This window comes from Mus musculus, chromosome 1, assembly GCF_000001635.26.
Source record: "Mus musculus strain C57BL/6J chromosome 1, GRCm38.p6 C57BL/6J".
Taxonomy (NCBI): domain Eukaryota; kingdom Metazoa; phylum Chordata; class Mammalia; order Rodentia; family Muridae; genus Mus; species Mus musculus.
This window is the reverse complement of record NC_000067.6, coordinates 136,076,196-136,092,028: the sequence shown is the minus strand read 5'-3', so window position 1 is coordinate 136,092,028 and position 15,833 is coordinate 136,076,196. Positions and strand designations below refer to the sequence as shown.

General features: G+C 48.2%; 1 protein-coding gene across 3 annotated transcripts in view; it reads right to left on the bottom strand.

Annotated features, from left to right (window-relative positions):
- The window catches only part of Cacna1s (calcium channel, voltage-dependent, L type, alpha 1S subunit), a 67,017-nt gene that overhangs the window by 27,794 nt on the left and 23,390 nt on the right, over window positions 1–15,833 (bottom strand). For all 3 annotated transcript variants that reach the window (XM_006529106.3, NM_001081023.2, NM_014193.3), the window contains exons 8-17: window positions 15,157–15,302; window positions 14,319–14,400; window positions 12,390–12,550; window positions 7,589–7,814; window positions 6,530–6,737; window positions 5,225–5,345; window positions 4,591–4,705; window positions 3,633–3,726; window positions 2,940–3,009; window positions 199–331 (exon numbers count right to left, since the gene is read on the bottom strand). In XM_006529106.3, coding sequence (XP_006529169.1) covers window positions 199–331; window positions 2,940–3,009; window positions 3,633–3,726; window positions 4,591–4,705; window positions 5,225–5,345; window positions 6,530–6,737; window positions 7,589–7,814; window positions 12,390–12,550; window positions 14,319–14,400; window positions 15,157–15,302 — 1,356 coding nt within the window. The remainder of the gene's footprint in view (window positions 1–198; window positions 332–2,939; window positions 3,010–3,632; window positions 3,727–4,590; window positions 4,706–5,224; window positions 5,346–6,529; window positions 6,738–7,588; window positions 7,815–12,389; window positions 12,551–14,318; window positions 14,401–15,156; window positions 15,303–15,833) is intronic.

Below are 15,833 nucleotides of genomic sequence, written 5' to 3'. Positions count from 1 at the left end.
TTAGGCAAACTCTCTGTCATGATGCTCTACCTCAATTTACTGCTAGCATTTTAGATTGAATGCAAAACTATAACCTAAAGGAATGAACTGTGCATATGGTAACCAAAGATGGGGAGAATCAAGAGTAGATCTCTTCAGGGGGGAAGCCACTGTCTTTGAGAGCTCACCAGCTCTCACGGTTGCCAAAGCACTACCTACTTGTTGGTGGGACTGAAGATGAAGAAGGAGCTAGCCTCCGGGATGGGCACTGCTTTCTCTTTCAGCTGCAGCTCGGCCAGAGGGCGTGGTCGGGGGCTCACTGGGATCTCGGGCTCATCTTCCTCATCGTCCCCTGTGGGGAGAGAGAAAGAAATAAGGGGTTTTCACAAACTTTTCCAGGCTCTTGGTTTCTGTGCTCAGAGTCCTCCTAGGAGCCTCTGAAGCTGCTAAGCAAAGGCTAATTTGGGACACTGGGTTTTAGCAGGGTACAGCCTGGCCCGTCCCCTTTTGGTGCATAGTGCAGAGTCTAGCTCAGAAGTCCCCCAAACCTTCTGCGAGTAGGGTCTGAACAAGGTTAAGGAGTGTGGTTGCTATATCTTCTGTTTCAGGGTTAGACTCACGACATCTTAAACAGTAGTTGGTTGCTACAGAGATGCGGTCTCTGGGCCTGGTTCTGCCACTGCCTTGTGGAGCATTGTCCTGTCTTAGTTTCTCTTTCCTGATTCATAAAATTGACCAAGGAGAAAAGGATTTTGGGATTTTGGGAAAACAGAATTTGAGCTTTCTTCTTGGATTAGGGTTCTAAAAGCAGTATCTTTAAAGAATTTCTAGCATGAGCAGAGCATACTCTCTCTCTCATTCTCTCTCTCATTCTCTCTCTCTCATTCTCTCTCTCTCATTCTCTCTCTCTCTCTCTCTCTCTCTCTCTCTCCCTCCCTCCCTCCCTCCCTCCCTCCCTCCCTCCCTCCATCCATCCCTCCCTCCCTCTTTCTGTTTTTCAAATCAGGGTTTCTCTGGGTAGAGATGGCTGACCTAGAACTCGCTCTGTAGACCAGGCTGACCTGGAACTCACAGAGATTCAACTGCCTCTGCCTCCCTAGTACTAGGATTAAAAGCGCGTGCCATCACTGCCTGGCTGCCATTATTTCTTGATCTTTGGCCAGGAGAGTGACCACTGAGGTGAAGCAGAGAGCAGAGATATTCCAAGCACATTCCTACAGCTAAGCTCTGCTTGGGTCCCTCTACAGACAATGCCTGCTCCCCACCTCATCAGCCTGGCCACAGCCCTTGGGATGCTGAGAATGCCTGAGTCTGCTGTCTCCATGGTAGGTACCTGTGGATTTCTCAACCAATCCAAGGCCATGTCCTCTCCTCTCTGATCCTAACAGCTCCCTCCCTAACAGGACACTTCTATCCACCTACCTGGCCTGCCGTGACTGTTTACTTGCAGAGAGGGCTCGTTCTTTGTGTTTGTATCTCTGTTGCTCTCCTAATTCTTCATCCCTTTGTCTATGCTTGCTGATAGTTTTGCTGTACATTTCTTCCCCTCCCCTCCCCTCCCCTCCCCTCCCCTCCCCTCCCCTTTCCTCCCCTCTCCCCTCCCCTCCCCTCCCCTTTCCTCCCCTCTCCCCTCCCCTTCCCTCCCCTCTCCCCTCCCCTCCCCCCTCCCCTTCCCTCCCCTCTCCCCTCCCCTCTCCTCCCCCCTCCCCTCCCCTCTCCTCCCCCCTCCCCTCCCCTCCCCTTTCCTTTAGTATTGGCTATTGAACCTGAGGTCTCCTGTATAATAGACAAGTGCCCTGCCACTGACCTATATTCCCATGCCTCTGCCTCTAGGGAAGCTGGGATTACAGGACTGTGCATTAGGCCCAGATTGCGCAGAACGTTTGTCATCAGCCATCCGGACTTATTTTTGGAAAGAGGTTAGATATAAATATATTTGGTGGCCTTGGTGAGGCCTCTCTCCAGTGCACATGCTCTGTTCCCCCTGTTCTCATTTCTCTCTAGCCCTTTCTCTTTCCGCTCACATCAGACTTCCCATAGCTGTCACACGCCCACCTGCATGCCAGCCACAAGCACCAGGAGCAGACAGTCATTAGACAACACAACTCCACAGGAAGTGTTCTCAGAACTTATTCCCACTAGGTAATTGAAGAAATTTTGCCAGCCTTACTCTCCACGCTGCACTTTGCAAAATCATTTCATGCCCTCACCCGTTTGATTTGTGAAAGGCCTGCTGTGTGCCAAATACTGCCATTCAAAACCCAGAAAGTCCAACAGGAGCTTAGAGACACTGAAGCTAGCCAGCTGATTCCACAATAAGAAGTAAAATGCTTAGAAGGACCCGTGAGGGAGCTGACAGGCCATGTGGGGCTAACCTAACCTGGCTCTGCATCTGCCATGCGAGGTGCTCCTGGTTCAGATGAGTACAGTTCACATGGCAACCAGCGGTCACATGCACTCAGGAGATGCTTGCAGGTGGTCTGTAGCTCTGGTTTATCCACCCTCCTTCCCACACTGCCCTTGTGGATTTTCACACAGTGACAGACAGTCTGGCAGTCATGGTTTTGTCAGAGATACAGGATAGGGAGTAGGGAGTTGCCCCATCTTTATATGAGTGAAAATGCCTTTCTCTGGATACACCCTCCTGGACAGGGAGGTCTTATGTGTCCACCAGCCCCGTGCTCTTTGAAAACTGGGTGTTCACTACTGAAGCATACGACTGGAACTCAATACAAGTAAATCTAAGCATGTGTGGAATATTATTGTTGCTGTGTATACGGCAGGGAGAGGCAGGTTTGCAGGTTGCTTCTTTGCAAGGCAAAGGGGATGCCTTCAGGGTCCTGGTCCACATGGAGCGATCCATGTAGGGGACACACAAGAGAGACCCACATAGAGAATTCAGCATCTGCACACTGACCCTTCAACATCACTGTGCTCCAGCGCAGGCTCGGGAGCCTTACCTGGGAAGTCAGCCGAAGGGTAGGGGTCTTTCACCTCATTAACGTTTGATTCAAACTCATCGATTTTCAGCTGTAGAAGGAACAGTGATGGTGGTGAGGAAGCAAAAACTGATGCTCAAACTTACTGGGCATGCTCCGTGGAGCCATTATGCAGCTTCCTGAATGTTCCCTACGACCCAAGAGGCGGGTAGAGGTGGAGTTGTTATGTCTTACAGATAAGAAGCCAGGTCCCGCAAAGTATACAACTCCAAGCCTGCGCTGGGCAAAGCCAAGGCTTTAGCTCGTCTTAGCCTGTCCTCACCGTGTGCTCCCGTAGCTCGCTACAAGAGAACTCAGGCCACGAGGTGCAGCTTCTCTGTAGCCTAGGACTCCTGGCTCACGGACTCCCTTTCCTCACTCTCCATAGTGGTGAGCGGGGGGCCAGGCTGAACCATGCATGTTCTACCTCTTAGTAGAACACTGGGAGTAGGCAGGTGGGGTGCCTCCCTTCTCTGCACAGGATTCTAAGGAAGGCTGGCTCCCAGGTTGAAGGGCCTATGCCTCTCCACACAGGAGTCCCTGGAGGAGACTTAGACGTTGGCTCTACCTCCTACAGAAGCAAGGTGATGTTGTCTCCACGTTCCTTCCTCGAGTGACATGAGGAGTCAGGGGACCCTCCAGCGAGCCTGCAAACGTCCCCATGCTAGCCCTCACCTTGGCGGTGGTGGGGATGCCTTCACCCTTGGACTTCTGCTCCAGTTTCTTGGTCACCGTGGCCCTCTCCTCTTCTGACTTGTCTGGGAGCCCTCTAAAGTGAAAAACCAAGGAAATCCGAGGTGGAAGCCAAGGATGGCTCCAGGCCTGACAGCACCCTCAGGAACTTCTCACAATGAGGGCTCAAGGGGCTCTATGGAAGAAGAAGCAGCGCTGGCCACCAAATGGGAAGGGCAGTAGGCCTGGGCAAGCCTTTTCTCTGTGGCAGAGAGTGTGATGCACCACTCAGGCTAGACTCTCAGTGGTCATTCATAGTCAATGGCTGTTCAATGAGTGGAGAGGGGTTTTGCACCTCTTTTATGTAGGATTCAGGATGGAATTATGGCTTGGGTAAGACAGTTCCGACCCTGGAAATGTCTGAGGCCTTTGCTGGTCCTTCTTCCCTAGCTCTTTCCATCTCGCCTCCAAAAAACAGGCATCCTATCCCTGCAGGCACGTGCATCCAAAGAAGCAGGCTCAACCAAAATTCCGTTGCCTAAATCGTAATCCTCCAAACACAAACAGCATTAGCCCTGCCTGGAAACTGGCTAGAATATTCAAACCTTCATCCAGCCTGCCTGGTTCAGGCCGGTTGATGCAGACTCTATATTTCACGAAACCTCCAGATCGTTCGTTTGCAGCTTGAGTTTGAGAAACACCGTCTAGAAAACCTATCCTACGTCTACTCCCAGGCACACAGCAACATGACCAGCCACAGATGGGGAGTTGAGAAGTAAATGGCCTCCTCCAAGGGAAACAGTGACTCGATAGCAGGTCCTGCTTGGAGAGCCTGTCCATAGGAGTCATTGCCACATGACCCCTGCTCATATGGCTCAAGGAGGCAACCCCACCTACAGTCTAAAAGCCATAGCCAGGGTCCAACATTCCATCTCTCACCGGGAGGGGGGGCAACACTCACTTCGACATCTTCCTGCGCTTTCTCTCCTCAGCCTTGGCCTTTTGGGCAGATGTCAGACTCTCTGCCTCTGCCAGGTTGTCCACAGCAATAGCCAGGAAGACGTTGAGAAGGATGTCTACAGGACAGCTAAGGAGACTTGAGTTGCCGTTGGGAGGCAGTTTCTGGGGCAGGAGTTTTGCCTGCCTGTGTGTTTTCAGGCCTGAACCCCCGAGAGGACAGTTTCTTGCCAGACCTACACCCCTTGGAAGGGTACAGACCCTGGAACATAGGCAAGTCCTCAGGGAAGCTTCCGGCCCAAAAACCTTTCTCTCTTTCAAGTTGGAGGGCGCTTTGGTTCCTCCCTGCCTGCCTCTGAGCTTCAGGCTGCTCTACCATTTCCACTTTTCTCTGCTAGGCCCTGGGCTTCTTCCCACCTGCCTTAGGTGCACCAATCTCACAACCATTTGTTCCCAGTACTCTCCAACATTCCTAGGTGAAAGAATTGTTGTTGCTGTAATTAACTTTACTGTGTCCCATTCCCCACACCATCAGCCTGGGAGCCCAAGGGACTGACTGCCTGCTACATGGGGAGCCCTGACCCTCCCTTTTATGACAACTCCCCTGAGTTCTTTGCACCACAGCCCAAAGGGGATACAGTTGCCACAGACGAAAAGGATGATGAAATAAATGCACACCAGCACACCAGGGTAGGTCGGACCTCCGTAAGCCATGATCCCATTGTACATCACAGAGTTCCAGTCTTCACCCGTCAGGACCTAGGTGGAGAGAGCACAAGATGGGAGGATGCATTGAGGGGAACATTGTCACCTGTTAACTCTCCCCTACCCCAGGGTCCAAGTGACCACGCCCTGCTGTCCTCCTTGCTCCTCTTTCAGTGAGCTACAATGTTATCAAGGTGTGAGTAGGCTTAGGGGAGGAGTGAGAGGGTTGGGGGAGGAGTGAGAGAGGGCTTGAGGGAGGAGTGAGAGGGTTGGGGGAGGAGTGAGAGAGGGCTTGAGGGAGGAGTGAGAGGGTTGGGGGAGGAGTGAGAGAGGGCTTGAGGGAGGAGTGAGAGGCTTGAGGGAGGAGTGAGAGGGCTTTAGGGAGGAGTGGACTTGGGGGAGGAGTGAGTGGGCTTGGAGAGGAGTGAATGGTCTTGGGGGGAGGGGCACAGACTGAGGGGGTGCCTGAAATGGTTGGAAAAATTCTTATCAAGCCTCTCCAGGGCCAAGGAGTTTAATCATGGGGCCACCACTATGTTCTTAATCCTTAGGCTGAAGTGGAGTGCACTTCTCTTATCCTGCCCTTCAAAGATAGTACCAATGTCAAGTCCCTTGAAAAGCACCGTCCTTGACCAGCCCTGAGGTAGTGAATGGGAGAAGATAGGATGAAGCCATCTATGGTACTGATTTATTGTTCCCTACTGTCCCAATAGGGCATGGCGGGTGATTTGTGAGATAACAGTGACATGAAAGGGAATGTTTCCATGCTCCACACCAAGGAAGGTCCTCTGAGAGCCTGTAGCTCTGAAAGTTACTCTTGAATCACAGCCACGACCCTTTGAGTAGCTTCTGGTAAGCATGTAGCCTGATGCCTTTAGTGTAAGAAGTTGGACTCAGATGCCTGCCTGAGGTTTTCCTGGCTTGCAGAGGGAGTATTCACCTTGTCTGACTTTGCCCTAGAGATGTGAGCAGCACACCTCTGACTCCTGGTCTACCCCAAGTATCTCATGAGCTCTTATAGCATTCTGCCAGGCACCAGAGACCAAGAGAAACCAGACAGACTAGGCATCGCTAGGCACAGCTCCAGGAAAGAGACAAATATTATAGTATTATAGTAGCCCAAAGTACGGGTGATGAGAGTTAAACCAACAGGTCAGAGAAGGCTTCTCTGGCGGAGGTAATGTTTTCCCAGATATTGAGACAGGATTCAGGAACCTTCCATAACTAGGGCTGCCTACCTGGAAGACACTGATGAGGGCCTGGGGGAAGTTGTCAAAGTTGCTTCGTCGTACTTCTGTGTCTTCAAAGTCATATCTGCCTCCAAAGAGCTGCATGCCCAGCAGGGCAAAGATGATGATGAAGAGAAAGAGCAGCAGCAAGAGGGAAGCAATGGAGCGGATGGAGTTGAGCAGTGAGGCCACCAGGTTGCTCAGCGATGTCCAGTACCTGAGGGAGAGGAACAGCAGGGTAGGGGTGGGCAGAACCTTCTCACCGGTGCCGAGGAGGCGAGGAGACTCAAGAGGGACCATAGCAGAAAACGGGTTCCTGAGTCTGAATCACGGGCTTCACCATGCACGCCCTTTGCTGAGCATCTACCTCAGTTCCCATCCCACACTCCTCAGTAGGGTAGAGGGTCATTTTCTGTCTTCATTATTAACATGTGGTAAGAGGAAAAGACCCGTGTTCATGCCAAAGCTGGGCAAATACTTAAGAATACAGCAGAACCCTTACATCTGTGGTTTCAGTTGCCTGGAGTCTGTGGAGGACAGCATTATAGCCTATACATGCAGAACTGTAATATAGTCTTAGAGAGAAAGACCATAGTCACATAGACTGTTGTAAGCTGTTATAATTGTAATTTTGTATTGCTGTTAATAGTTTAGGGAAAGGCATGGTATATTTGAAGGTACAACACTGCTTAGAGTTTCAAGCTGCCACTGGGGTCTTGGCAAACCCCCACAGAGGGGAAGAAGCACAAATGAAGTCCCACCTTTCCCCACTCCCTCATCTCCCTGTTCTCTCTCGATCCCACCCCTCCGTCCTGCATTTCTTTCTCTTCCTGTCTCTTCCTCCCATCCTCCCTTTACTCTTCCTTCCTCCCTCCTCCTCACTCCTCCTCCCCTGACCCTGATGTGGATGACCATGAGACAAAAGGAGAAATAAGCATCGAGTGGAGTAAGTGGGATTTCTCTTCCCCAGAGGGCAATCATTGAAAGAGAAAATGGAGGCCTGGGCCTGGCTGACTTTGTCAGCCCCTGCGGCATCAGACCTTCGAGGGCCCAGCTGCCTGAACTCACTTGGTGATCTTGAAGAGCCTCAGGAGGCGGATACAGCGGAGCACAGAGATGCCCAGGGGCGACATGGCTCCCGACTCCACCAGCAGGATCTCCAGGATGCCGCTGCACACCACGAAGCAGTCGAAGCGGTTGAAGATGGACATGAAGTACTGGCGCAGGCCCAGCCCGTACATCTTCATGAGCATTTCGATGGTGAAGAGGGTCAGCAACACGCGGTTGGCAACATCTGCAGAGGGTAGCAAGGTCTGAGCATTGCTTCCTTCCCTCTTCCTCTTCCAGGCCTCTGCCCAGGATGAGCCTCTACCAGTACACTCCCTACCTTTCCAAGGCACTAAGTCTTTAGAAAAAGGGCCAGCAATATGGCTGAGTAGATAGAGGTGCTTGCTGCTAAGCATGATGACCTGAGTTTGATCCCCAGAAGCCATATAGTTGCAGGAGAGAACAGAACTGTTCTACACACACACACACACACACACACACACACACACACACACACCACACAATCTATCTATCTGTCTATCTATCTATCTATCTATCTATCTATCTATCTATCTATCTATCTATCTATCTATCTATCTAACAATAAAAGCCTTGGGAAAACCTGGTGAATTTTGCTCATCAAAATAACCTAAATCTGTATTTCCATCAATTAATCCATACCAGATTTAGCAGGGAGAAAGTTGTAAAAGTTCTGACCTTCCTCATTAAACATAGTATCTTTTCCTGGAAGAGAGTGGGCTTCACTAAAAGCAACATGTTCTCATGAGCTTTGCCTAGGCCTATCTGTGACATCCACTAGCAGCACCGTTTGTCTTTCTTAACTGTTTCACCTCTTCCTTTCAAATGGTCTCTTCATGTTTGTTTATCCAGCTCCCTATAGGGTAAATTCCACGATGCCAAATCCTGCAGACACAAACTCTCAAGTACTCACATTCCCCACAATTCTGTTCATTGTCTTCTTGCTCTTTCAAATACTCTCTCCCCACCACCCTCTTGGCTTCCAAGACACCACATTCCAGGGCCTTCCCAGCCTCCCCTGTATTCTCCTAATTCCCTCTGCACTGCATTATTTACCAAGACACTGGATGCTAGACTTGAGCCATGCACTATCCCCTGACCATCTGGCGATGCTCTCTGATCACAGATTCAAAGCTGCTCTTTCCGATGACGCCAATCTTTTAACACTTCATTAAAGATACAACCTCTCCACTGCAACCCAGACCCATTTTTCCTGTAGCTTCTTTGACACCACCATTAGAACATCTTGAAGGTCTCCAACTCGATATGTTCAGCACCACAGGGTGGGTCAAGTGTGGCCAGCTCACACCTGTCAAAACTACCTGGCAATTGACTATCTTTGCCATCTTAGAAAGTGGAGCCTCAACCATCTACTTGCTTGCTCAGTCTAGAAACCCCAAATTTACCTGTTGGGTAGAGTTCCATTCTCAAAATGTGTTTACTAACACTGCATGACAATGTGTAGCACATTTAAGGGCTTCTCAAGAAGACTGGCTGCAATGAGTGAAAGATTGAATGGGTGCATCTATGCATCGGCATGGTAGCTTTATCTCCAGCTCTCCAAACCTCAATTTCTAGCTTGTTCATTTTAAACTTAGTCTCTTCTTGTGGTGTTTCATTCGGCCATGTGCCTGCTCAGCTCACTCGAGTTCATCAGACTGAAGACTTTTCCTCAGAGTAACCCTGCTCCTTATTGATTCGCATCCTCTCCTTCCCTGGGAGCTCGTAATTGGAGATGCTCTTTCCCTCCAGGATTCCTATGTCTTGGCATGAGGACATTCCAAAAGGACTACTTGTGTTTGCTTCTCTCGGACTCCCTCGAGTTCTCATTTGTCTTGATTAATTCATTGCTTAATTCTGTCTTATTAATTCATTTCTGAGTCCTGTGTGTTCATGGAAGGGGTGGCGTGACCATGGTACAGAGCCAACAGTGTGTGGGCCTCCACAAGTGTTGATGGTTTCTGGGTGAGAGGCATGTGTGTGTGTGTGTGTGTGTGTGTGTGTGTGTGTGTGTGAGAGAGAGAGAGAGAGAGAGAGAGAGAGAGAGAGAGAGAGAGAGAGAATTTCCTGAAGGTGAATACATATATTCCCTGCCAAGATTATTAGAAAATGTTCTCCCTGCCAAGGATAATGACTCCATGGCAATTAGAAATGGCACAGGTCTGGGAGGCAAGGGTGTGTCCTATGTCCTTAGCAGAAATGGTAAACACTGTAACCCTCAAGACAGCCTTTAAGGCTGTGGGAAAGAACCTTGAAAATGTGAGTTCAAAAAATGAATAATTTCTCAATTATGCAAAATATAAGGATGGAATATGAATTATATGAAGGGCTTTGAATACCTGGGAGAGCAAAGGTAGCTGTACTGTGAGTCAGTTTGTCAGAAAGATACAAGGGTAGGCAGATTCCTGAATCCAAGGTCAGCCTGGAACAGAGATAGTTTGGGCCCAGGTATGACGGAAATGTTAATCTCAGGATGGGATCCCACCTAACTAGTATCTGTGCTTACAAAGGCAGGCAGATCTCTGAACTCGTTTACAATGTTAAAAAAATATGGGGCTGGTGAGATGGCTCAGCGGGTAAGAGCACCCGACTGCTCTTCTGAAGGTCCTGAGTTCAAATCCCAGCAACCACATGGTGGCTCACAACCATCCATAAGGAGATCTGACTCCCTCTTCTGGAGTGTCTGAAGACAGCTACAGTGCACTTACATATAATAAATAAATAAATAAATAAATAAATAAATAAATCTTAAAAAAAAGTGTCTCTAAGAATCAAGGGGCTGGGATCTTGAAATGCTGATTCATAGGATAATCAAAAGGGAATCTGGAGTAAATGACTGGATTAATATGCAAATAAAAGAGTAGGCGGGCCTTGGTCTTCAAGAGCTGAGATATCTGGAGGAGCTGTCTGGAGATCTCCAGAGAAAGCTATCTGGAACAGAACACAGGCTGTCAGCTTGTACCCATGATTTGACTTTGTTCTTTTTATGACTCTCAAACATCCCTTCTCTCAGGAGCCCCTTTCCAAGCTAAAGCTAGTTCTTGGCAGTTCACTATCCTTGCAGTGTGAAAGGTACTGCACTTTGGACCCCACACCTATACATGGCATAGGCTGGAGTTTAATTTCTTACTTGTGACATGTTTGCTTTCTCCCAGGACCCCCTGCAGAAGGAACTTCCAAACTCCTTCCCTGTCCCATGCACAGTGAGATTTTAGACCCCCTTACATGGAAGTAGCATTTCTGGGCCCTGGCTCCAAACAAGCAGGCTGGCTTTGTTCCCCACCTTATGCAGGCCCAGTGCCTATTTCTGGTCCCTGCATACACATGAAAAGCTCAGTTACAACTCCTGGGGGTTCAGATCTAAGTCTGAAATCTTTCTGCAAGTGAACTAATGAGCTCCCTGCTGTTGCCACCCAGAGAACGGATTGTTCTTTATTACAGCTTGAGTGTGCAATGTCCCCCCAAAGGTTCATGTGTTTGAACTGTTGAACCTCATCTGGCGATGTTGTGTTGGAACGTTGTCAAATATTTAAGAGGCAGAGCATCACTGGAGGAAGTAGATCATTGGGGGCTGGCCACAGAGTTTATGACTCCACTTTCTCTCCATTCTTGCTTCCTGACTGTAGACACAATGTAACCATCCACCTTAGGATCCTGCCTCCATGCCTTTCCTGTCACAATGGAGTGGATCACTTCTTAAGGGGTGAGCCAGAATAAACTCTTCCTTTCTGGAGTTGCTTTTTAGGTATTTGTCATAGCAAGGAGAAAAATAACCAATGTATCATTCCTTGAAACATTATTATAATTCGTGCCACTTAGGTATTTGTAATGGGAAGGGTACCTAGCTGTGAAAACTGGATCTTCTTTTTCTTAACTGGTTCTTGGTCACAGTCCAGAGCTCTGCACACAGTGGGACATCCACACAAGGATGAGGCTGATCCAGTCATCTTCTACCAAGGCTAGTCAGTCATATCATACAATGTTTATGCTTATATTTTCATTGGCTTCCCTGTACCCACAAGTTAAACTCCTAATGCATCATGACAGCATACAAGGAACCCTATGATCACATGTAGAGCTTTCTGTCCATTACGTATGTTCTGTTGCTCCCTTAATTCACCATGTGTTGCATGCATTGCCTCTTCTGCAGAAATCCCTGCCAACCTTTGACCAGCTGGGCTTTATCTCAGTGTCCTTTAGAATTGTGGAGCATCAGCATCTCTTCTTGCTGTCTTTCTTTTACCATCTTATATTTACTTTATCATTGACTTCCCTGGATGGGCTGGTGACAATTAACTTCTGATTCGTCCTATGGCTAAGTATGTTCCTTAAAGTAACAAGCAATGAATTAACTATTTTTCTGTGTTCTACATTGTAGTACACTCCTTGCATAGTTGGTGAAAAATTAGCATATATATGTATATATATATTACTATATACATGGTAGGATTTGAAATTGGATACTTGGAGCTCTCAGCTATTGACAGTCTTATATGTGATGATATACAATAGAATACTTTCCTAAGTGTCTGAGGAAGCATCAGAAAATTATCCCTGTGTTTCATGACACTGCCCCTTGTCAGAATGATGCCAAGGGTAAAACAGTGAGCATGCCATCTTGCCTTTTGAAGACTCTATAGTCTCAAAAGGAAGGGTTTGGGCCAATGGTCCAACACCAGTAGTATATAAGTTCTAGAAGGCAATGTCAATCTCATTGACTTCTGCGTACCCTTCTGCATGGTAAGTTGAAGCTTCATTCCTGGTTTCGATCTCTCTGACTCACCTTGCAAATGGGTCAACCAGAGTGGCTGGTTGTGGTGCTCCGAGGCAATGGACAGGGTGTTTAGGGCAACGATCAGGATCACCAGCCAATAGAAGACCTTGGATTTCACTAGGTCATGGCACTTCCAGCGGAAGACGCGATTCCACTGTCGCCAGTGCCGACTGCAGGAGATGGGAGAACAGGCTTTCATTACTTCTAGCCACACCCCAGCCTGGCTTCTCTTCCACTCACTCTCCTTTCTGGGCATGCAAGAGGAAGGAAGGGCATGGGCCATGGAAGCCAACTTAAACCTGGTTTCCTATTAGCCAAGTTTTGCTTTTCAGATGAGAATGATAATGACATCAATCTCCCAAGCAATTGAATGAGACAATACAGTCAAAAGGCTTAGCATAGCATGTGATAGCGGTGTAGCTCGGGAACACTGTGCATTTTAATTTCCACGAAAGAACACTGTGGTGCCAATCTTACCCATTTCTATAGGAAGGTTTACTGTCTCAAGGAGGATTTCCAGATGGGTGTGTGGGAAAGGTGTTTCCACAGTTAGCACAGCCCTGTGGTGAGTGACCTCACAGCACTAACTAAAGTTTAGACTCATCTGCCCTTGACCCAGCAATTCTGCTTCTAGAATCAAATGGTGCATAGTTGACCAGGAGAAATGGGTTAAATACAAAATGATGCATCTATATCATGGGATAGCTGTGGTATAGACATTATAGCCAAAGTTGTAAGTGTGTGTGTGTGTGTGTGTGTGTGTGTGTGTGTGTGTGTGTGTGTGTGTGTTGGGGTGAGAGTCTGGGGAAATGGCTTAGAATTTAAGCGACCTGTCTGTTCTTCCAGAGAATCCAGTTCAACTCCCAACACCCATATGGTGTATCACAACCATCTATATAACTCCAGTTCCAAAGGGTCTGATACCCTCTTCTGGCCTCTGTGGGAATTATGTGTGCATGTAGTGCACAGACATGCATGCAGGCATAGCACCCATACATATTAGATAACTAACTAACTAAATAAATAAATCTATGTCTTCATTTATGTACATGCACACACAAGTGTGAAAATTGACCTTAACAAAAAAGTTTAAGAAAAAAGTCACAAGATAGTATATATTCATTTACTGAACAAATAGTCTTCAATAATATCTCCTATGTACTGGGCATTCTTTATTGTGAGAGTAATTATCATGAATAGCCCTATTAAATAAAAAACAAAGCAAGAACAAAATGTTCTGGTGTGTGTGTATGAATTTGTGTATATGCATGTATGGTCAGTGTGAATATATGTGGCATGTGCATGTATGAATATGTGTGTATGAGTATTAATGTGTTCATGTGTATGAATGTGTGGATGTGTGACTATGTAGGGGTGCGTGTGTGTGTGTATGTGTGTATGTGTGTAAAAGATGAAAGTGCAGAAAGGATTTTAGTAGAATACACTTCTGTTACCATGGTTACTTCTTTAGAGGACAGCGGGGACCTTCATCTTTTCTTTGCTTTTTTCTCTATTGTTGGATCTTTTAAAAGTTGTGATTATGTGTGAATTTGGAAAAGGACACAGCTTTGCTCCCAAAACAAAGATAAGAGCTTGGAGCACTTTCTTGCCAATGACTCCTCAGCTACGGCCACTTCCTTCCTGCAGGCTACCCCACACTGCAGGATTCTTCCCTCCTGCAGGCTCCCACCCACTCTAAGGGTAGAGCCAAATGTGCTTGCTGTCTCCGAGGGCTCCTGTTTTACCTTGCATGGTGTATAAATAGGTCATCTACTCAGGGTCCTCTCTGATTGCACATTCCCTGGGCATCTAGCCACTGCTGAGTTCTCAGAGCAAGAATTGGCCCTGTTTTCTCAGGGAGGCTTCTTAAGGGTTCAAGAAAGCGCCACTAGGACAGTAAAGTGGATTCTTGCCCTGGGTCCCAGGTCAGGTACTCACATGAACTGGATGATTTTGTTCAAGCCTTCGATTTCATACAAGCTCTCTGTGTCTGATCCCCCTTCATCCAAAGACAGCTTGCCTGGGGACAGGACAGATACTGCTATAGTCAGCAGCCTTCAGGGTCCCTCGGGAACAGACAAGTTTGGTTAGGCATTGTTGGATAGGACACCCATGACTGTGGGCTCTTGGTGGACCTGTCTCTTGCTGTGACTTCCCCTGACCCAGATTCTTGGGAACTGAAGATGCCCATCTGCAGGGCCTGTGGCTACCATGGGAGGGCCACAGGATGATTTGGGAAGAAACGGGATGCACTTAGATTCTCTGTCACCTTGAGGTTTGAGGCTTTACGTAAACCATCCGTCTCTGAAAGCAATCACTATCCCTTCTCAGTGGGTCTCTGTGTGTGCTGGCGAATTTTATGTAAACTTGACACAGGGTAGAGATATCTGAGAGGAGGGAACTCCAATGGAGAAAATGCCTCTGTAAGACTGGGCTGTAGGCAATCTTAAGTAGAGCATTTTCTTAAGCAGTGATCGATGTGGGAGGGCCCAGTTCATTGCAGGTGGGACCATCTCTGGACTGGTGGTGGTGGTTCTGGCTTCTATAAGAAAGCAAGCTGAGCAAGCCTGTAAGCAGCACCCCTCCATGGCCTCTGCCTCATGGAACTCTGGGTGAAATAAACGCTTTCCTCCCCAAGTTGTTTTTGGTCATGGTGTTTCATCACAGCAATAGCAATCATAACTAAGACACCAGGATTTTGGGGGCTATGTTGGGGTTGCCCTCTCCAGGGAGTGACTGGGACAGGGGGAGATTGGCCATGGCTCTGGGCCCCAACCTTCTCTCAAGTCGTCCACGTCCATGACCTCGCCCTGTGTGATCCAGCTCATGTAACCACGGAGGTCCTCCTCCAGCTGCTGTTTCTCTCGGAGCTTTTGGAAGGTTCCCCTGGACTTGGCCTTCTCTCGCTCTTTGGTGAATTCTCTAAAACAAAACCGGGGCATAGGGAAAAAGAGGGAAGGGGGTGGGACCCACTGAACTTCCTTAGCACAGGGACACATCTGCATCTGGGTGTCCTCTTCTGGTCTGGGGCACTGTCTATGGGCCAGGGACCCTCAACGTTTCCCCTCTCTCTTCCCTTAGCCCAGCCCCATCTCCAGGCACCTGGCTCTTTCTCGGCCTCTCATTTTCTCCTTAGGTTTATCTCTATGGATGTCAGGAGTTGACAGGACATTCCATCATTTCAACATTATTCCAAATTTCCCATACTTCCTGGGCTTTTAAAATACCCTAAATTGATTTTGATTACAGACTTAAGCCCTGAGAAAATGCTCTTGGGCACAAAGGGAAACTGGTGTCACCAGAATCAAAGGACCCGAAGGGTGCAAGGCATCCTGGGACCAGAAGAGGGCAGCCCTAGGCCACCAAGCATAACTCAACACCAGGTCAACACCAAGCAGAACACGGACATAGGTCAGTCGTTAGTACTGAGCCAAACCCAGGAGGTGTCTCCTT